Source organism: Platichthys flesus, chromosome 6 (genome assembly GCF_949316205.1).
Source record: "Platichthys flesus chromosome 6, fPlaFle2.1, whole genome shotgun sequence".
Classification (NCBI taxonomy): Eukaryota; Metazoa; Chordata; class Actinopteri; order Pleuronectiformes; family Pleuronectidae; genus Platichthys; species Platichthys flesus.
Window position 1 is genome coordinate 11,754,484 of NC_084950.1, and position 21,615 is coordinate 11,776,098.

Genomic DNA, 21,615 nt, shown 5'->3' on the forward strand with positions numbered 1-21,615 from the left:
TGCTGTGCGGCTCCCCACTTATATTTAACAACGAATTCGTCCCATTCCACAGCAGACATTTTTGACTTGTCACAGTAGGGAGGTCCCAGGTGTTCCTGGTCACATTAACAACGTCTCTGTCATTGGTTCTTTTCAAGAGCCCCAGTAAATACTTTAATAATTTATACCTGTGCTTTTTACAAAAATATCGCGTAAGAGTATGTTGTCACACATCATTTGAACAACAGCTGCTGGACAAACATGTGGTGCAAACGTCACAGATAATGAGATAACAAAGGTGGATGATGTTCTACATAAGTGAATGAATTGCACAAAGACCTGCAGCAGAGAAACACTGCATGTGCCTGGTTAAATAAGATAAACCTGACACAGCCTGATGACACAATAAGAGAAAATCTGCACAGTATAATACAGTCACATACCTTGTAGCCCAGTGATACTACGGTTGATAATCTCATGATGCTCACTGAATTGTCCATCCTGTGTGCAGGGGTGGACTGATATGAGGGAGGCACACAATAAACTTTGGAAAGAATCGATTCAACTCCTTTCTCTAAACTTCTCACTGCATGGCTTTACTTTTCATTTTTTCTCTGATGAAGAAGTGGAAGAAACTGTTATAAAAATCGCTAAAATATGTGAGGATAAAAAATGACCTGAAATCAGTTGTCATCTTGTTGTGATTCTGGCCCCTTTTGCCGTTTTGGCCGTGATGCTGCAGAGAAACCTGTCAATAAATGATGAGGCCAAAACGCTGATCTTAGCATTCCTCTCATTCTAGGCTGTACTCCAACATCATCATCAGTGAACTTCCTCAGCTTGTATAAGCACACATTCTAATGGAAGATGGTCCTATGGGATAAAAATGGAAATTATGAACTTGCATTAGAATTTATAATATATATTATTTAACCACCATAATGAAATAGTGACTATTCTGAAAGTACTAACATAATAATACATAGCAGTCATGGGGATCTGTAATTTCATTGTCCTCTTTGATTGTCTCCCTCTGCCGGTCTGTGTTATGCGCATTGTGAATTCCTTTGAACAACTTTGAACAAACATCAGAAAGGTTGTGAAAAAATCTCAGCTTATTTAATAGCATTTGTAGCTGGTGATAAATCTTTAATTACAAGTCTTTATGACAGAAGCAGTTGGCAGTTACTGAAGACTTTAAGTCCATAATAGTGTCTCTGACAGTATCTAGACTAAAACAGAGTATTATTGGTACATTTACTCAGTTAAGTAGATTAAATATTTTTAATGGGAGTTGAGGCAAATGTAAAAACATAAATTGGAAGTGAAGGAGGTAAATAATGCAAGATTTCATAGCTCACTGGGTTCACAGTTTCATTTCTTGTTGGATATTAGTGGGTTGATTTCGTCCTCTGGCTTGAGGCCGTGCCACTGGGCTATCGGCCGCCGAGGGTTTGCCAGCATGTCTGACCAATGGCATTGCTCGGTCCCAGTGCTGTTAGCGCCCAGCAGCACCTTCCCGATGGCGTCGTTCTTCCCAATCTTATCATAGTCCAGCACCGTCACTGCTATCTGCACCTTCTGTAGATGACAATAACATGAACAAAATGTGCATTTCTGCTTGTGTGTGTGTGTGTGTGTGTGTGTGAGAGATAATCTGTTTACCTCTATCTGTTCACATGTCACCTCAAAGCTGAAAGACTCGTTGTAGTACGGGTTCAATGTGTTCTTCTTTATCGTTGTTTTCTTTTTCTTGAGTCGTTTCCCGTTCTGCATTAAGTGGATCTTCACGTAAGGGTCTGAGAGTGAGAACAGAGAGGTTTCGTGTCAGAGCGACCAAATACCTGGCACTGGTGCAGCGACCCCATCAGTGAAACACCACATCTATTGTAGTAGCTCCTGCTGGTTTCCCCTAAATAGAAAGTGCTTGAAAGTGGACACAGCACTTAAAAGGGTGATTTTTAAAGGCCAGAGCTGACAGATCTGGGCTGAGTGTGCACAAAGTCAGATTATAAAAAGTGGTTTAAGTCTTGTACTTAAGAAGATCAACACAGAGCATTTTTTTTATTCTATTCTACACTGAAAGATCTCCAGCTCTTCAGGGAAAGTAACTTGCTTGACTCACCTGATAATCCTCCCACATCCATTTTCTTGAGGTTTTTGGCCTCTAGAATCACCATCGTCAACTTCCCCGCAGTGGGCACAAACCTCAAGGACAAACATATGTCTCCAAGCCGCTCGCTCTGACACAGGGAAGAGGAAGAATAAAAGAAGTGAGTATGTTGTCAGGGCATCATCATTAAATGGAGAAGCTGAAATATCACACAAGGCTGCAGTCGTCTGGTTTTGAACTAACTTCAAAAGGAGAATTTGATTTTAATAACACCAGTGGAACACTGAGCATCAATAACCTTGGCTCCTAACACGAGACACGGCGTCAAATAAAAGGAAAATTTAAAGGATATTTTAACGGTTTTGGAAAAGCAAGATTTATTTTCGTCCCCCCCCCCCCCCCCCATCTATCAGATTGTCCCCACCTCCTCCTTCTCTGCCTTCTGCAGGTCCCTCCACTCCTGCAGAGACTGGCTGAAGTCCACGCTGCTCATCGGTATTTTCACATCTCCTATGGCGTCGTGCTTTGAGAAACGGTCAAAGTCGTACACCGTCATCACCAGTGTCTTCCCGCCCAGCTCAGTGTACAGGACCTGTAGTGCAGAACACACATCAAGGTGCTGAGAGGGAGCGTGCTTTGGAAAAAATAAGTTGTTTTTTATATTTTTCCTTAATTTACCTTAAATGTGAAAGTCTCATTGAAGTTTGGTTCAAGCGTCTTCCTGTGAATTTTAGTTTCAAACTTTTTCTTTTTGTCCGGGAGCAGATAGAGTTTAACGTAAGGGTCAGAGCTTCCTCCCACGTCCATGGCAGGGAGCTCAGCAGCCTGCAGGATGCCCACTACCAGCTAGAATTTAAGAGCACAGGAAGAAATGAGGATCTGAGGACACTCAAATGTGACATTTAAGAATTTACATGTTGTGTGCATCTTACTGTGTTATCTGTGAAGTTGTAGTCTAGTGTGAAATGTAGTCTCCCCAGCTTCTCGTCTACTTTGGCCTCTTTATCTGACAGCACTGTTTCTTTGTTGCCGTCATCTTTCGGTGGCTGCACAAACACAAACACAAAGACACACAAACACAAATCACCTGCAGGTAAAAATGCAGCGATACAGGTGATCAATGAAAACCACGTCTAACAATGTGTGAAGGAGTTATTTGTGCTGTGTTCCTAGCGTTACACCGTCAGAGGCATCAAACAAAGATTATGTTACACCATCAGTGAGTTTAATAGAACTTGTATCCTTGAAGATGTTTAAAAATAAGTTACCTCAGTTCTCAACCTGCACCATGAACTGTGTGATGTGCAACACATCCATTAGTCGTAACTTACTAAGACAGTTTTACTAGTCTGGGTCGACCCAAGTGTCAGAACTCTGATACATTGGAAGGACAATACATCTGCAGTGGTGTGTGTGTGTGTGTGTGTGTGTGTGTGTGTGTGTGTGCCTGGCCTACCTCGCTGCAACCTCCATCCATTTCAGTGTCAAAGTCTCCTTTGCTTTTCTCTTTTCCCTTCTTCTTGTCCTTCTCTTTGTCCTTGTCCTTTTTTTTCAAGCACTTCTTCCAGACGCACACAGCAAAGGACAACGCCAGGCACAAACTCACGAGGCAAAGGGCGGCAACAGCCCATGATGGCACTGAAAAGCCATATAACACACACGCATACAGTTTACTCAGAATAAAAATTCATAGAATCTGTGTTAACCACTTAAAAAACCTAATCTTTCCTTTTCAAAACATCACATGTGAACAAACTATCATCCACACTGACAAAGTTAATCCAATTCCAGTACTCAAAGAGATGCTGACTCAGATCTGTGGTAATTTTTAGGCCATATATTGTTGTGGTGTTGTTCTGTATTACTGTAAGGGATTCATTTGTCCGTCTCCTGTGTATTTCTGGATGTATCACTCGGATATCAAGCGACATATTCAAATCCAAGATACAATTTTGTATGACTTTTAAGTTTGACTTTCTAACATGAATGCAGACAGCTTGACAAACCAGTTTAAGTTGGACATGTCGTTCTGAACCTAAATAGAAAATATGATATGCTATCATAGAGAATAGTTTAATTAAAATCTCTGTTGGTATTGTAAGAGCTGCTGCAGCTGTGATATTTGCCCAAGTGTCCATGAAACTTTCCCTTTAGATTATTTCTCAATTATCCTCAGGCTCTGGTGTTCAGATATGTTTCTCGAAACTATATATCAAGATTTTTGATAGTTATCCATGGAGATGAACATTTATCTTGGTGTCCCAACTCACTGTGGCCGTTGTGATGTTCACTCATGAACTTCTTTGGATCGTGGCCTCCGGATTGTGTTTGCTCTGTGGTTGTCGTTGCATTTGTCAAACGCGTTGGTGAAGCCGGGGTGCCCGGTGCAGCCGGGGCAGCTCGACGGGTCCCGGTCATGGTTTGATGATTGACAGCAGATCCTTAATTCACTGGCCAGAGAAAAAGAGAGACCGGAGAAGACTGTTCAGTCACAACATGTGCAACATACATTATATTTCAACAAAACAGAAACAGGCATTATATGCCTCCATATTTGCAACAGTCAAATGGGAACCATCTGAACAAGAAACAAATACACATTAGAGCAGATTTTCCAAAACGCCATCGATGGATATATTTGAAGCAATAATGTGCTTATGGACACGGTATGAACATCGGAGTCAAATTACTTCTCCTGTTTCTGCTCGTCTGGCACAAACTTTAACACAGGATATGCAAACTGCTGTCTCTGCCAAATCTGCTGACATGAAGGGGAGAGGGCAGGTCTCGAGAGGAGGAGGCTGCGAGGGAGACGCAGAGTAGAAGCGTCACGCGTGGACCTCTGCTGTTCCTCTGTGAGCTGCCAGAGGTGATGATGTACCAAGGTCAAGCTCTGTGCACATTAACAAAGGATCGAAGCCAAGACAGGACTCTGAAATAATGTTGCGATATGTTTTCTTCTGCATTAATCAGAGTAAGTATGAGAGGCTGAATCAGCAGTCGTGATCTCCGACTTTTTTCTGCTTTTTCAGGATAATTTTATTTTTATTTACTATTGCAGAAGCTGCCGTTCATATATGAACAGCTACAGGAGCAAACAGAAACATTAAGTATACATCGAAAGGAATAATAACTGCATGTCTCACATGTTACAGTTACAGATCATATATTTTAAACAATATTTCAGAATCTGATGTTTAGGAATGTGTGCCAATATGAAACAAAAATTACATGATTCCCAACTTGCTAATATAGTAATTATTTAACAATGATTTATGAATATTAGTAAATGTATAAATTGTCATTCAAGTTTTTACCGTTGAGGCTATTGAAAGACAGTTGCACCATATGGACCTAAGTTCAGTTGTTAATGAAGCTAAAACTCAGCTAATCCAACAAGTTTACACATTTGACAGTAAAAACAATTTACCATCTGAATTGCAAAATGTCAATTTTAAGATACTTTTAGATAAAAACTGTTTTACTCTTGGTTTAACATGAGAGCACCGTGTAAATTATCAGTGAAAGTGAAAGAAAATAATTGAAGCTGGAGTTAGACGTTACTCATATTGACTGTAGTAAACAATAGAATGACCTGCATCGACCTGATAACTACTATTATTAGATATCTTTTGTGCAAATTGTTATCACCCACTTGATATTCAGTCAGCATATTCAATAGAGAAAGAAATAAAAGTTTTGATTGATTAAAAAAATTATCAAATTTGAGGCATACCTGTGTTCAGTGGTCTCAGCAGCAGCGTTCAGCCTCTCAGGTATTCCTTTCCTTTACAGAGGTGAAAGGAGGCGGAGGAGGAAAAATGATAAAGCAGAGAGATGGAGGAGAGCAACGAGGCAAGTGTCAGCCCCTCTGTTGTTGTGTCTCCAGTTCTGAGACATCAACACGAACAGTGCAAGTGTGTGAAGCTGCATCGAGAGAGAAAGAGAGAAAGAGAGAAAGTGAGAGGGTAGGACAAGATGGAGTTGAGGGTGAGATCGGTAGCTTGGTCATCTTGTGTTGCTTCCATATGTTTGTGTGTGTGTGTGTGTATGTGTGTAGGCGGGAGAGGAAAAATGTGTACTTTTCCGTCCATTCAGGTCTTGTGGGACCGCTGTTCCCTATTTCTGATGTCCCACCTTTTGTGACCTCTCTCCCACCCCGACAGGTCAGCGGGCCACCGATGCATATTCATAAGCGTAGTGACATGGCTTTTTTAAGTCTCATTAGCATACTGACAGTTCAGCATTAGAGGACATTTACATTCAGCGTGGACGGCTCTGCATGTGAGGGCATCTGTACATCTGGCCGTACGGCTGCACAACTGTCTCATATCATCTATGTATAGATGACGTTGCCTGATTTAGCAACTTAGGATGTGGTTTCTGCAGCAACACAGAGATCAAGTTCCAGCCCCGCCCCGTTCACCTTGAGGAACCAGAGATGCACAGAGACGCCGAACAGAAAGAGAGGACGAGAGACGGTGGGAGGATGGGCAGGGAAACAGGGAGCTCGACATAACCTCTGTCTGTCACAGAAAGAAATATCACAAACAGTTTCAGTTGTGAGTGTCTTTCCTTGAAGAGGTGCAGCGTGGAGGCCAGTTGATTTAAAGCTGTAATGAAATATTTAGTTGACAGTATAGATAACCCACTTTTAGGCCTAAGCACTTTTTTGCCTGTAGTAAATTGAGCTTTTTGTATTAATAGAATTCCCATTTAATAACAAGAAGGGTGCTGAGAGATTACAAATCGAATGCCCATCACTTCATGTTAAAGAAAGTGGAAAAGGAACCATTGATCAACTCCGAAATCTAATTGGCTTAGCAGTTTTTTAATAGTCCTGCTCACTAACAGACAAATATATGCATCTCTGTATCATCATCTAATGTCCTGTCTTATTATTATCAGTGGTCAGAACTATGTGTGAATTATTAGAAGATGTGGTTCAAACACTAAGAGTTCTTGAGAAATTCTCCCTGCGGTTAAGATAAACTCAGAGAAAAAATGGTCCAATCTGTGAACATCATTTAGAATTTAGAGCCCTTCAATTATTTGTAGTTCAACTGATTTGTGTCTAAAAAAATTCATTATTTTTAAACACAGCCTCTTCTACTTTAATAGTAGTTGTGTCATTAAGCTTTCGTGTAAGATATATTATTTGCTGTGGTTAATAAAGATAGGTGGCTTGACATAACAGATCATAACAAATAAAAAATGCACAATGAGTAATCGATTCTCTTCATATGTGCCAGGATCAATACACACACATTTACAGTGTTAATCGGCAGATGTGGCGCCTAATGCACAGGAAACACGTGAACAATGTGCACACTCAGCATCTCATCACAACAGAACAGTTAAACAGAAAAAGCAGCCATCACACACCTGATCGCTTTTTTACAGTTTATTTGATATCAAACATCCAGAATGGCTTATACAGCCACACACATAAAACATTTTATCATTATTACCTATATATTTATTAATAGTCAACAAGTAATCATTCAAATGTGATATATATATATACATATATATATTATGTGAAGACAAAAATAATTGACCTATATATAATCACATATACAGTATAAATACTGTAGTTGGTAGTACTGTGGTTGGTATTTGGAGATAGAAAAACAACTCACAACTCCGCACGCTGGGTGGCAGTATAATCCGATACATCCAAACAAACCCCAGAAGAAGACTGGTCTCCAGGATACAGAGGAAGAAAGCGTCCTCCTGTTAGACTAACGGTGGGTTCTGTCAGATTTAAATGGTGTTTTACATCTAAAACACTGTTTCTGTTTATGAGACGATGCGTTTAAGTCATGTCTATATAGTAAATGTTTTTAATAAATTAAACTCACAGTAACCGCGGCGAGTAGGTTGGTTTAGTTTGGTTACCTAGCTAGCAGATGCTAACGATACTAGTGTTTTCAGCAGCGAGTTTGCTAACTTTGCGTGTCATGTAAACTTCACTGATGTGTAACAGTATGAGTACACGGACAGGACATGTAATGCAGTACATGCAGTACATTATCTAGCATACATAAAGTGTGTCTACCACATGTATACTCTACTGAATAAAATATTACAGTATGATAAAGATGACATATAATTACCTAGGTACTGTACAGATGATATCATATTATGTGAACAGATATTTCTGTATAAATGAGAAATTGATGCTCGTTGTGTTCACTGTATTTGTTTGAATCTAAAACTGAAGACGTGGTTCTTCAATGTAAGCGATTGTCCTAAATAGACACCTGTTGAGCATCACTGGTGATTAAATCAAGTTCTTTCTTCACCTGATGAGCCAAAATCTTAAATTTGCACACTGTATACGATACTGAATCCAAATATGGGTCCTCTGAGATGACTTTTGTTTATAAATTTAATAAATCCTGTTTTAAATAATGGGGCAACATTTTTTTTAGTAGTGAACAGTTTAAACCCTTGCCTCTGACCCTGTGTGTGTTCCAGGTTGCAGAGATGCTACCAGTGGATCGTCTCCACCTCAAACATGTCCTGCAGACAGTTGGTGCACTGGAGGCAACTGTCCTCCGCAGCTTTGGTCCAGAGGGAGGACAGGTGCTGTTCACCCGAGACACAGGACAGGCCATGTTGAGCCGCAGTGGGACACGCATCCTCAAAGCACTGCGGCTTGAATATCCACTCGCTAGGTAACAAACAGACATTTACTTTTTTTCTTTTACAATACTATATATCGAGTGTAATTTGTATTTACATTATATTTGTGTGTTCTTCATTGTAGGATGGTGGTGGAGTGTGTCTGGAAGCATAGCAGTTCAACTGGAGATGGATCCAAGACCTTTATATTGCTGCTGGCATCATTACTGCGAATGATTCATACGAAAGCTTGCAAGGAGCCTAATGTGTCTCACACTTATAACTCTAGAGAGGCGGCAGAAGCTGCCACTGCCAGACGCTTTGCCGATGAACTGCTCACATTTGCATTGGAGGAATTGGAGGATCTCATCGCTGTAGGAGTGGCCCCGTATGGATTCTGTGTTTCGTGGGAGGATTTCACTGCAAAATCACCAGCTCCTCACTCAGACCCTCACTGCGTTCAAAAGCTGCTGGCATCCTTCTTTCACACCCGTCTCGGCCGCACCCACTGTGACTTCATTAGCAACCTCACCTGCAAAGTTCTCAGGCACTGGACGTTTGTAAATGACCTACCTTCGTCGGCACTTCACTTTGTAAATGACAACTTCCCTGCCCTGCATACGGCTGTGTCAGGCTTCCCTATGAGCTGCTCACGTTTGATTGAGGGGCAAGTCATTCACCGGGACTTTGCTGTGCCCTGCCCTCGGACTGAAGACCAGCCAGTTAAAGCTGTAGTATTCAGCGGGTACCTGCAGCCCAAAATACTCAGTGCTGGAGATGTGCTTAAGGTGGGATGTGGAGGCAAAGTGACTGAGGAGAAAAGCTTTGTGGAGTTCAGTGCCTGGTCAGAAAGGTCACTACAGTGCGTCATTGCAAACCTGCAGCGTTTGGGTGTCTCTGTGCTTCTCTCTGCAGTGAAACAGTCCGCGGCTGTTCTGGCTTTAGCTTCCCAGGCACAGATGTGTGTTGTGGAGTGCATCAGCAAAGATGAGCTGGCCCTATTTGCCAAACTGAGTGGAACCACACCAGTGTCAGAGTGCTGGACGATTGAATCGAGGAATATTTCTACTCTGACCTTTTGCCGGCCAATACTACTGGGAGCACATAGGTATGATTACATGTCACTTGTTTCTCGTATACATAAACCTGTTGTCCCAGATATATATATACAGTATTAAAGGAAATACTCACCACTAGTCTTTGAATTTCAGTGATTTCTTCATCTGGTTTCTATTTTTCTCTTCCACAGATACGTTCACGTGGCTTTCCAGGATTTAGAGAAGACGCTCACAGTGGAACCCTGTAGTTTGGTCATTTGTGGCGCAGGGGAAGGCCAGACAGACCAGGTTGCATGTGCGTTTCAAGATGCCATCCGCATGCTACTTGTAACTTTCCAGCCCATGGGAAGGACTTCAACAACAGCATCAAAAAGGACAAACCAGTTTCACAGTAGCACATCCTCACATGCATCTGATCACTCTGATAGAACCACCCACACATCCTCCAATGAAACTCTCTCTCAGCAGTGTGTGTTGGAGCCAGTCTGTGTTATACCTGCCGGTGGAACATTCGAGTTTCTCTTAAACCATGCCCTCTTACAACATGCCCGCTGTCGCTGTGTTTCAAATGGTACAAAGATGAGTACCCCTGCTGTTTTCCAGCTCTTGGCAAGTGCTCTCCTGAGTGTACCACAACAGATTTACTCCCACAGTGCGCGACACTTCCTACAGATTCAAACCAGGATCCTCGGTTTTCTTCCAAAAGATTCCCACACGTTCAGCCTCCTTTCTAAACAAAAACCCAGCACAAGTCTCATACAGGCTTGTTCTACTGGTGAATTTCCTGCAGCGGATTGTAAACTGAGCATGCGTTGTTGCAGAAAGACTGACGTATTATCCAACGCTTTTATGTTGGACTCGGGCCTTGAATCTGTCTCTTGCAAATACCAGCTGCTTCTGGCCGTACTGCAGTGTGTCAGGAGTGTCCTCCGGGTCGACATGGTGCTGCACACACACTCTGCCTTGCACACACAGTCACGCAGACCCACAGACGTTTCCTCGGAGAGCTCAGAGGATGAGGCTGAAGATTGAGATTGTATTGTGTCCCGTGTTAAAAACTATAAACATATTTTTTCTTGGCACTCGGGTGTCTTTCAGAAGTTATTATTTGAACTTGGCTGCTACAGTTTAAATAAATGTTATAGCCACATTATTTTTTGGTTATCCCACTGCAATATATTTGTAATCCATTACTACACAGAAAGTTATTTTCAATTATTGCTATTTTAGCAGTAAAGAGAAAATGATAACGTTTTATTCCCTGTATTAAAGTACACAGTGTCCAATTGTTATCAATTACATTTCGTTAATTTTAAGTTAAAATGTTTTGTAGGTGTTGATGTTGGCTCATCTATCTGTTGCTTCCCATTATGTTAACTTTTTTCCTCCTTATCTCAGTTTTCCTGCCCTCTTCCTTTTGCCAGTTAGCATTCAGCTGTATAAAAGTCACACAAGCTCAACAACAAGGACACGTCGACTCACATATTTACACACACAACTTTTTATAATCAGTGTTATCTCCATAATAGGGGTGGGGCATCTGAACAGCAACACAAGGCTGTCAACAACCAAATCAAAGTGCACTTCCTCGTGCTGTTATCAGAGGAATGCTGCTCTGACCTCTTTTTGGGGAACTGGTGAGTCATGAAAGATTAACTTTAATCATAGCCAGACACATAAGTAAACTGTTTACTGTAATCTCTGTGTGCAACTTATTTTGAAATTAATTGTGATGGGGTCAAGTCGAACAAAGACACTTCTTGGCTGTCTTTCTGTTTTGGTCTTGAATATCAAAGAGGTGGGAACCGGGGGGAGTTTTCCGTTTGTGGTTTTCCATTGTGGACATGGAAAAGTGTTTTCAGCTTTGTCACGGTACCCACACCCTGCGAACCCCTGCGGGACCATGATATAAACAACTTAATGCAACATGCCAAGCAGTCAACGTATTATTGAAAACTTTGTCTTTAGTCAATCTAAGTGCCCTTCAGAAAAGAGCTCTGATAATTTTTTTTGTTATTTTGACTGCACTGATCGCTTGCCAGGATGGATTACAGATATATTGAAAACAAGAAGTCCTCCAATTATTCCTAATTGTGTTTTAGTGAAGCTGTCATAACCTTTGACCCAATGGTTTGGTTCAGGTGTCTGTAACATCCATCAAAGCCCACAAAACAAAATCATAAGAATGAGCAGCGACAGAATCGGACAGGAGCAGGAAGCGTTAATCAGCATCGACAATGCAAATAGCCTCTGACAGGACACACACATTACAGTTGGTAACACACTCACCCTCTGGTCGGAGCTACAGATCACTCACACTCAGGACTAAGAGCTGTGTCAAGCTTTGAGCCGACATCCATCAGACTCATTCACACTATTAAATCTTTAATCTCTACTATTACAGTTATAAGCTGTGGGTACCACTGCTGCTCTTTAAATTTGATATGAATGTGGTATGCTGCCTGTTGTAGGTAATTGCGTTATTTGTGGATGATGCACAATAATGTTTTTATACTAATAAAGCTTCTAACAGATTAATATACGATTATTTAAATTTATTGAATTGAATAATATAAAACCCTCAGTCTGGACTTAGTACATTTTGTTTATTTGGTTCTCAATCATTTTCGTCTCTGTGAAATATAGTGCATATGGTATAAATCAAGCAAGTCTCTGTAAAATGAAATGGACGTTATAAAATACACAATCGAACCACACGTACCATTTAAACATCGAAGATTATACATGTTTTGCAGATAAAAAAACAAAAGCAACATTTACAAAATGTGACCAAAAATAATGAAGGCTGTTTTAAACAAGTGCGAATGAGAAGATGGGGGAAGTAAGGACAGGAATGAACACAGATTCCTTAAACAAAAGAAACTGAGATGCTACACAAATAACCATCAACAAGTGGAAAGAAAAAAAACCTGCCACAGCAGTTCACAGCTCAGCATTGAACTGGCTGCTCATCACCATGGTTTGAAGTCAGTGTTGTAAGAAGACAGCAATCTTAGAATTGCATTGGCTGCTTCTGTTTGGTGCTTAATGGGGGCTGTTGGCCTTTTTCTGTGGCCTTGGACCAATATGACTCTTCTTGTGAGTGACCTTGAGTGGTAGCAGTAGAAATGTGATCAGTAGATAACAATATAATTCTTTGTTTCGATAATTAGCGGTTCACAAAACACTAATTTCAATCAAGTGACCACAGATAACACATTTCTTTACTACTTTGCTACTTAAGCACAGATGACACTTGTCTATAGCTGGGCCTAGACACCACTTCGTACTGATCTAGTCCAGGAAAGTCAGGAGTGTACAGTGTGTTGAGAGTACAGCAAGAACTGACCAATAATCTCACAAACAACAGAAATATCAGCACCCAGTCTATACTTATGTTATCCCCTTTGAACAAGCAGTGTTTCTATCTGAGGTGGAGAGTCTCGGACCCTAGGAATGACATCATGCAACATTAACGAACGACATGTGGCGTGCGTGGTGGGGGTCACACCACCTCCCGGGATTTCCTGATGGCGCAGCACAGGAGCATGCTAAAGATCATTCCAAACATCTGCAGGAGAGAGGGAGGACACATTACTTTGGCTCTGCACCGTGTTCATCGTCCAGGTCAGCAGACATTGAAATTTGGTGAATTCCAGTAAAACACAATCACACCCTCACCATGATAACCCCAATGGTGACGCCCACTCCTCCTATGATGTGTAGTTTTGAATCGAAAACTTCATCGATGGCGTCGGGACAGCTCTGCAACACACAAGCAGGATTCAATACAGCAGAATGTCTCCATATAGCTAGATAGATAGCTAGATAGATAGCTAGATAGATAGATAGATAGATAGATTACTTTATTCATCCCGAAGTGAAATTAAGTCGTCATAGCAGCCGGTATATTTGAATACAATAAAATATAATACAATAGAATAAAATAAAAATAAAGAATATTGAGGTAGGTAGAAAGAATAAAAACAGAAACACAAGATAAATAGGTAGATAAGGTGCAGTGGCAAGATGATGGTAATAGTACTGATGATATGATGGTAATGTTATTGTTAGACAGTATATAAAAATAGTACAGTATATATAGTATATAATATAATATAACACAAAATATATGTATATATGATAGTAATTATACCAATATAATAGCATTATATAGTAGTAATGGCAGCAACAGTATATATAATAATAATAGTAAATATAATAATAATAATAACATGTACGCATGTATAAATATGTGTATATAGACTTATATATACAAAGAATATACAAAGAGTATGATATAATATGATATGATATATAGTAGAGGTATAAATATAAGTATTTGACTATACAATAGATAATATAATATACTATGAGTGTAAGAATACATAAACAGAGTGTGCAAAAGACAATATTATTGTGTAAAATGATATATAGTATCAATATGGTTTATATTAACACATATCACGTATGATGTGGAGTCAGTGCTCCAGTATATGGAGCGGAGTGTTGTACAGGGTACACAGTGCAAGGTATATTTAGTGCAGTTCTGTGATGGTGGCTCTGACAGAGGTAGATGCTGAACGTGGCTTAGGGTATGGTGCATGTAACTGACAGACTGGGAGCCCGCTGGCTTCACTACACCAGTGTTGCCATAGTAACACTGCAAAGAGGCCGAGGAAATTAGTCTGCAAAGGGAAGACTTGATGAAATAATGACACATGTCAGACCATGGTTAGGATTTTGACGCACAGTATCAGCGCTCACAGAGCTTAGATGGGTCTGAGCTCTTTAATGACTTGTCTCCAATCTCGACAAAAGTATTCTCTGTCCGTCTCCTGACTGGAGAATCGAGCTGTGTTGGCGTTCGATCTATACACACATTCAGGATGGTTGTACCTTAGTAATGAGCTCCTCCAGCAGGTCCCCTTTGGGACAGGTGTCTTTGGCAGCGTCTTCTGCAACTCCAGTTGGTCCACAGCAGTTCAGCTGTTCACACACAAAACCATGATGTTAGTGAACAAGGAGACTTGCAGAGAGAAAACATATGTCTTACAAATGTGTTCCTATTAAACGAATAGTTCAACAAATTGATTCCAATTTTAGGTCATGCCTGACAGGACTCACTCCTCTCTACTCACTTTCAGTACTTGAGTAATTTTCTCTGCACTACTGTCACACACACACACCTTATCAGTATCATTGTGTACATGTCATATTCGGTCTATTTTCCTACTTAAATATATAGAAAGCATTTTGTGTGTCACAACTTGAAATTTCAAATCTTTCTTGATCGAGAATATTTAAGCTTCTTGTTCAGACATAGCACAATTTTGTTTTCCAAAAAACGACTTCATACTTTTTAAAACTAAAGATGGCAAAGCAGTAGCAAAGCTACTGCAGGTCCGCCTCAACTCCTTTCCCCCTTAATTTACTTCTTTCTCTATTTATTTTTTATTTAGATTTTATGAATCTAATTCTCATTGTGATTTTTTTTTAGTCATGTTTCAGTGCTTCTTATTTTAATTGTCTTATTTTGCTTTTACAGTTTGTCATAATGCCTTTTGGTGTTTGAGGTAAAGCACTTGTTTTCTTGTTGTAGCTATACAAATTAACTCAACCTGCCACCATACATTACTTTCTCCTCTTGTGTGTTGGCTGTCATTCAGCATGAGGGCAATATATATAATGAGTGTTTTCGGATGAGCTATAGTTTTCTTGTTAATAGAAAGTATTCTAGTCACAGTGAGGTTGCTAGGCAACCAGTGAAAATGCCACATATATGTCCTGGATGTATATATGAGCTACTGGTCATCAAGACATAGTTACAGCACAACTCGCCCTAAAAGACCAATGATTTTTACATTATTGTTTTGTGCACAAAGTCAATAAGTCAACCAAACAATCAGCAGACAACCTGAAATGTATTGGTAAGTGTGTGACCTTTGGACATGAGGTGTCTCCAACTACTTCAAGTGTGTAAGCGAACCAACACTAAGCACCTCCCAGCTTTAGCTCCGCTGTTACCGCAAAGACATGAGTGGTATCGATCTCCTTATACAACTCTCTACATTATATACTCTTATATACCAACATACTGCTTTTTTTAAGTTAATTTGCTGAATTCACATTTTCTAGTCATCAAAAACATAATGGTTCCTTTTATACTGTGGACCGAAATGTCTTGCAAAGTTCCCATGGGAGAACATTGCATGCACTTGAAAATACAATTTGTTCCAAATTCCTTTGATAAGATCTGAGTCATGTCCGATTAGGGACTGAATCAGAGCGGAGTAGAAACGACTCACCCCTGTTTGAATCAATCGCAGTGTCTCTCTGAGCCGCTCATCTCCCGTCGTCTTGTAGTTGTTGTAGGTCTGCATGTAAAACGCTGTGATGTCGCTTACCACCTGCAGCACAGCAGCAAGGGGGATTTAGTAACATGGATCATTCAAGCAGACAACATTTCTTCATGATGCCTTGTAAAATCCTTACAGCAGTATTTTCATGTTAAATTAAGTAGCAATATTTCCCTCACTTTGTTGCTGTCGGCCATTAGTTTGCTGCGTAAACTCCAATGAACTTTGTCAAATTAAATCAGTTGAATGTACTTATAAAGATTTACGTTACCTTGCTTTGATTGGAAAATCCCCAGATCCCAGCTGCCACCTCTATGGCAAATATGATGAGCAGGAAGCCGAAGAACTGAGCAAAGGAAACACAAAGCTGCGTGAATGTTTTGCCTCCATGCAGGCTTGTGCGCATGTCCCTTGTGTGCATGTATGAACACATAAGGTCATCTGAGTGTAGCTGCAACTAATTTGCATAGGCTCCACCTCCTGAGAGATTTAGTCCAAGAAGATTAGGGCCAGACATGGAGGGAGGGAGGCAGGGAAGGATTGGACAAGTACAGAGACTCTTCTCCGGCCTTGATGCTGTTCAGTAAACAACGGCGAAGGCAGACTCTTATATTTCTTACTGCACCCAAGGTCTGTCTACAATCCTCACATGCTAGGTCAAGTGTGAGTGCTGCTGACTAAAGCACTAGAGAAACACTTGTGAAGAAAATCCTTACTTTTAGTTTCTATTTGACAAAATACTGTGAGTGAATTAAAGTGAATAGAACAAGAAGGGAGAGGCCATGACGACATAGAAGTGTAAATGGAGAGCGCATACCTCTGGCAAGGTCAACGCCCTATCTCACCATGTCTTTAAAAAAAGTGGATCCGCCCGTTTATTCGGATCCACTCCAAAATTGCAAAAGTTCTTGAGTCATGCCCCACTCCTCATTTCACTCAAATTGGTACTGTAGTTTTTGTGTAATCAGACAAACAAACAAACGGCAACAGTCAAAGAAATGCAGAGGAAAACTCAAAAGTGGTACGAACCAGTCCCAGCATGGCAGGGGACTCCTGGATGGCTCCGCAACAGCCCAGAAAGCCCACCAGCATCATCAGTGCTCCAGCTGCTATCAGGATGTATACACCTGCACACATATTATTTGATTATATACATATAGTTTATGTATTGCAGAGTACATATCATCTCAAGACTGAGACTGTCTTACCCGTGTAGAACACATATGGAGAGTCTGGTCCTTCAAACAGGCCTTTGGTCTTTGGGTCAAATCTCAGCCAAAGGCCTATAGCAAAGACAGCGGTGCCTGCAAGCTGGAGACAAGAGCATATTCTCACACAGAGTTCTGCAGTTGCAGAATGTCACATGTTTACTGGTCCAAATCCGATTTCGCTCACTTCTGATGTGATTGTGTCTCCTTTGTGTAGCTCTTCCAGTTGTGTTGTGTTGTGGCTTTTGCATTTATTAGTTCCTTTGTCAATGTCGTGATGTTATGAGTGCATCTTCCTAAATCCTGTCATACTTCTCTGTGGGAGCCACTGTGTAACGTGCATAGACAGGCACTCACTTAAAAGCCTTGTAAGCACAGACAGGTCAGCCCAGGGAATTTCTTTTATGCAAAGGGTGTGTGTTTGTATTCTATTGTATAGCAATTTTCACCCTCTTTACTTTCTGTTGTATGATTTATGTTCCATTGTTTGAGCAAAAGGGCAAATCAGAGCAATCGGAAATGTGTAAATCTATAACCCGACTGCTGAGGAATCTTGTCCACTCTCTCTCTCTCTCTCTCTCTCTCTCTCTCTCTCTCGCTCTCTCTACCCCCCCCCCCCCTCGTAGCCCCTTACCCTAACCTGAACCTTAACCTAACTATGTCCTCACTTCCTCAAAATGGCTTCACTCTGTAACTTAAGCAGGTCCTCACGAAGATACAGTTACAAGCACAAAACACACCGCAGCAGAGTAGGACACAATAAAAAAACACACGTACCCAGAAGATGAAGTTGAACACAAACATGAGAAGTTTCACACACTTGATTCCCCCAGCAACAGCCATGTTGATTCAGACGACACACGCAGAAAGACGCAAAAACACACACACGTACACACTGTGTACCGACAAGAGTTCCTTTCAATGAGGAAGTGAAAACAGAATGGTGTCAGTTAGTGGAAAGGAAACACGCTTTCATTACCACACCTTCACATGATCACATGATCACACAGGAGGAGCAGGAGTGGTGGTGCTACATGATAATCTTTCCCTACTTGTGTACTTGGTATCAGTTCCTGCCTGGTGTTGCTTCCTGTCCTTTGTTTCATTTGGTATGTATGTTTGTACGTCTATAACTGGTGCATGTGTGCAAATCCTGTGGGCATGCAGAGTTTGTTGGATGTGGGAGGGAGCAGCACGGAGTGGGAGCAGCATGGAGGGCTCTGCACGTTCAGACACGTTCACTTAAAACATTTAGTAAAATACCTGCTCGGCAGCATATTTACTGCTCCGCTGGCTGAACTGTGTAATCGGCTGCCCTTAAATATGGCTACTTCCCATTCCCATAGACATGGGAATAGAGTATTAACTGTATATTGTGTATACACTCCGAAAAGCCGTTATTAGTAGTTTTGTGTGCAAGTTTGATCCAGTGACCAAACACTGAAAATGTTAAACACGTTCTGAAATCAGAGGTGTGTGTGCTGTGTGATTTATGATTTGTGGCTGAATGTACCTGATATGACATGTCTTCACCTCATGCTAAACAAACCTCAAAAAGGAGAGAATCTGAGAGATTGTAACAGGCTGTGTTAAAACTAAATAATCTAGAAAGTGTTTATTTAAAGAGAGTTAAAATGTATAGTCACCGTATTCCTTTAATGACGCGTTGAACCACTGCACTTTCTGTGTATTTTTGAATTTACCTCCATCATGTTTTCCGACCTGAAGTCTGTTTGTGGCATGTTTGATTAGAAGCAAAAACTATGGATCGATTTCCACAAAGCTTGGTAGAAGGGTGCAGTATTATTGGTCAGGGAAGAACCCAATAGGTTCTGGTGCAGATCAGGATCAGTGGCTGGATCCAGGACTTTCCTTTATCACTTTCTTTAACATTAAAAAAGATGGTTTGTTTTTTTACATTTCCAGGGAATAATCCATGCATCTTGACTCAAAAAAAATACTGCACGGTTAGGGGACTTTAGGTGAATTTGGTGCTGTTTAAACGAATAGTGGGGTTATTTGGGACTTGCCAAGTATTGCATATCCCAAATCGATTGGGCTTTGTGTCATTTCTTTGTCTCACACACGCACACAAACTCACACACACCCACACAGGCGCACACACATTGAAGCGGTGGGAAAACCCTGTCTGCCCTGCTATGAATGCTTCTGCTGGGCTCTATGTTTAGCTGCACAAACTACAAACGTCCCTAAAAGGAAACACGTCCATCTGATACCACACACAAACAAACGCACACAGCAGCCAGGACACACCCTGCAGGCTCAGTGTGACTCAAATAGCCAATATGTGATCCCAGCATTCACTTACACACACACAACACATACATATACATACACGCAGACACACACACATGCACATACACTGACTGGCTCCCTGACATGCGCAGCACTTCAAATCACGTGACGGAGCAGAAGTCTTAATTATTATTATCACCACCACAAGAAAGAAGTGTATTCCCCCCCCCCACACACACACACAGACTGCAATTATTCAATTGCCGTGCGCGCAGACTCCAGAGTGTGGTCTCTGCTGTGGAACTGGGTCACTTGGCCACTGGGGATTATTCTTCCATCAGCCTCCACAGGCACTGGGACACTTTGTGTTCACCAGCGTCCAGAGCCACAAACCATCCGAGGGCGCACATACCGAATAAACTGGGATAATTAAACCGGGGCTTTTCCACAAGGGCTCGGCACGATCCCATACATCCGAGACACCCGGATCATTTCATTCACAGTGTAGTAAACCTGCTCACACACGGATGCGCGTGCACGTCCAGCTCACACACGCAACACGGGCTGTTCTTTACGGAGAACAACGCGCTTTATACTCGCTCCGAACTCACCCAGAACACCAGGTTGAAGGCGAACATCAGGTACTTGACGCACATCTCTCCTCCCGACAGCGCGGCCATGGCGGAACACGAGCTGTGGCTTCAGGCTCTCAGCGGCTCCGACGGACGGTGGAAGAGAAGAGAAGCAGAATTACTGTGTGAATGCACAATGAGGTTATTTGCCGACGCGCCGACGGCTCGCGCGTCGTGCTGTGCGCGCCTCTCCTGGTCCGCCCCCTCGAATATAACGGACTGCTCAGCCTACTGTAGTTCGTTCTTTCTTTCTTTTTCTTTCTTTCAGTCTTTCTTGTATCATTAAAAAAAAAAACTCTAAATATTTTCTGTTTTTCTAAATTATTTATTGGACTCATATTCTTTGTTAAATTTCCCTAGTCTTTAAGTGGCCTAAGATGATTAATCTCTTTCATATTGCATCCTCTAAGTGTTGAACCCACATCCTGTATTCTACGTGGGTTTCCTGCTCTGCAGCTTCTTGGTTGCAACTTTCTGCAGCAGCTCCATGGCCAGTGCGATGACGTAATTCTCCTAGAATAAGACAAGCGCGTTCACGGGTTGTATATAAAGATGGTCCAGTGTGCATGAATGAATACGGTGCACGGGCATGCCCTCTCGATCACGTGACAGCACATGGTGTCAATAAGTAGTAGATGAGTCAATTTGGATGTTACTAATGAATGATAGTTGATAAATTAACAAAATAATTTGGAAGACATAGATATGTTGTATTCATTTATAAAAACTAAACCCAGTAGAACGACCAATTATCTAGTTGTGAATGTTGTATCTGTTTGTATTTGTGTTTATTTAATTTGTAGTTATATAATCAAAGGTTCAATGTTTTGAATTTAGTGATATCTAGTGTTGAAGTTGCATGTTGCAGCTGAATACCCCTCAACTCTCCGTCCCCTTCCAAACATGAAAGATAACCTGTGGTAGACTTCAGTTTATATAAAAACACAAACGTTTTTTAGTTTGTCAAATCTGGGTAACTGTTAAACATGGCTGCCTCCGCAGAGTGGACCTGTTCTTCATGTAAATATAAAGTATTTAAATGTAGAAGCCCCATTCGAGGGTAAAGAAAACCACAATTTGTACAATTTAGATGAAACACATTAGTGAAAACATCACTAGGCTTATCCTTATATTATATTTCTGCCAATAGATCCCTTTCACCTGTAAGGGAAATGTGACATTTTGACCACTATATGATCATGTTCATTTCCCCTTGGATAGATTATGATTGAATCTCATACAACTGAATGATTCTTGGCCGGATTGCTTTAACTAAGGCATTGTTGCCTTGATGTCATCAGGGGATCCTGACCTTTGACTTTGTAACCACCCCAACCAGAGTGGGAGGGATGAGCCAAATGTATAAAGACAAAGAACTGC

At 41.2% G+C, this 21,615-nt stretch overlaps 3 protein-coding genes across 4 annotated transcripts; 1 reads left to right on the forward strand and 2 right to left on the reverse strand.

Annotated features, from left to right (window-relative positions):
- Nucleotides 1-1,165: 1,165 nt before the first annotated feature.
- LOC133955377 (synaptotagmin-A-like) lies at nt 1,166-4,539 on the reverse strand. Its single transcript, XM_062390194.1, has 8 exons — nt 4,363-4,539; nt 3,549-3,730; nt 3,025-3,138; nt 2,771-2,938; nt 2,517-2,684; nt 2,105-2,222; nt 1,645-1,778; nt 1,166-1,560 (listed from the first exon to the last, which is right to left on the reverse strand). Exons 1-8 carry the CDS (start codon nt 4,508-4,510, stop codon nt 1,354-1,356), a joined length of 1,239 nt encoding a protein of 412 aa, XP_062246178.1. The 5' UTR covers nt 4,511-4,539; the 3' UTR covers nt 1,166-1,353.
- A 3,119-nt stretch (nt 4,540-7,658) lies between these two features.
- On the forward strand, nt 7,659-11,666 carry bbs10 (Bardet-Biedl syndrome 10). Its single transcript, XM_062390105.1, has 4 exons — nt 7,659-7,842; nt 8,576-8,775; nt 8,868-9,830; nt 9,972-11,666. Exons 2-4 carry the CDS (start codon nt 8,585-8,587, stop codon nt 10,810-10,812), a joined length of 1,995 nt encoding a protein of 664 aa, XP_062246089.1. The 5' UTR covers nt 7,659-7,842; nt 8,576-8,584; the 3' UTR covers nt 10,813-11,666.
- A 705-nt stretch (nt 11,667-12,371) lies between these two features.
- cd9a (CD9 molecule a) lies at nt 12,372-20,407 on the reverse strand. Of its 2 annotated transcripts, none has more exons than XM_062390106.1 (8): nt 20,215-20,407; nt 17,348-17,450; nt 17,169-17,266; nt 16,411-16,485; nt 16,089-16,190; nt 14,680-14,769; nt 13,462-13,545; nt 12,372-13,351 (listed from the first exon to the last, which is right to left on the reverse strand). In XM_062390106.1, exons 1-8 carry the CDS (start codon nt 20,281-20,283, stop codon nt 13,286-13,288), a joined length of 687 nt encoding a protein of 228 aa, XP_062246090.1. In that variant the 5' UTR covers nt 20,284-20,407; the 3' UTR covers nt 12,372-13,285. The 2 variants fall into 2 exon arrangements, with proteins under 2 accessions (XP_062246090.1, XP_062246091.1); XM_062390107.1 differs by lacking the exon at nt 20,215-20,407 and adding an exon at nt 18,125-18,344.
- Nucleotides 20,408-21,615: the final 1,208 nt, after the last annotated feature.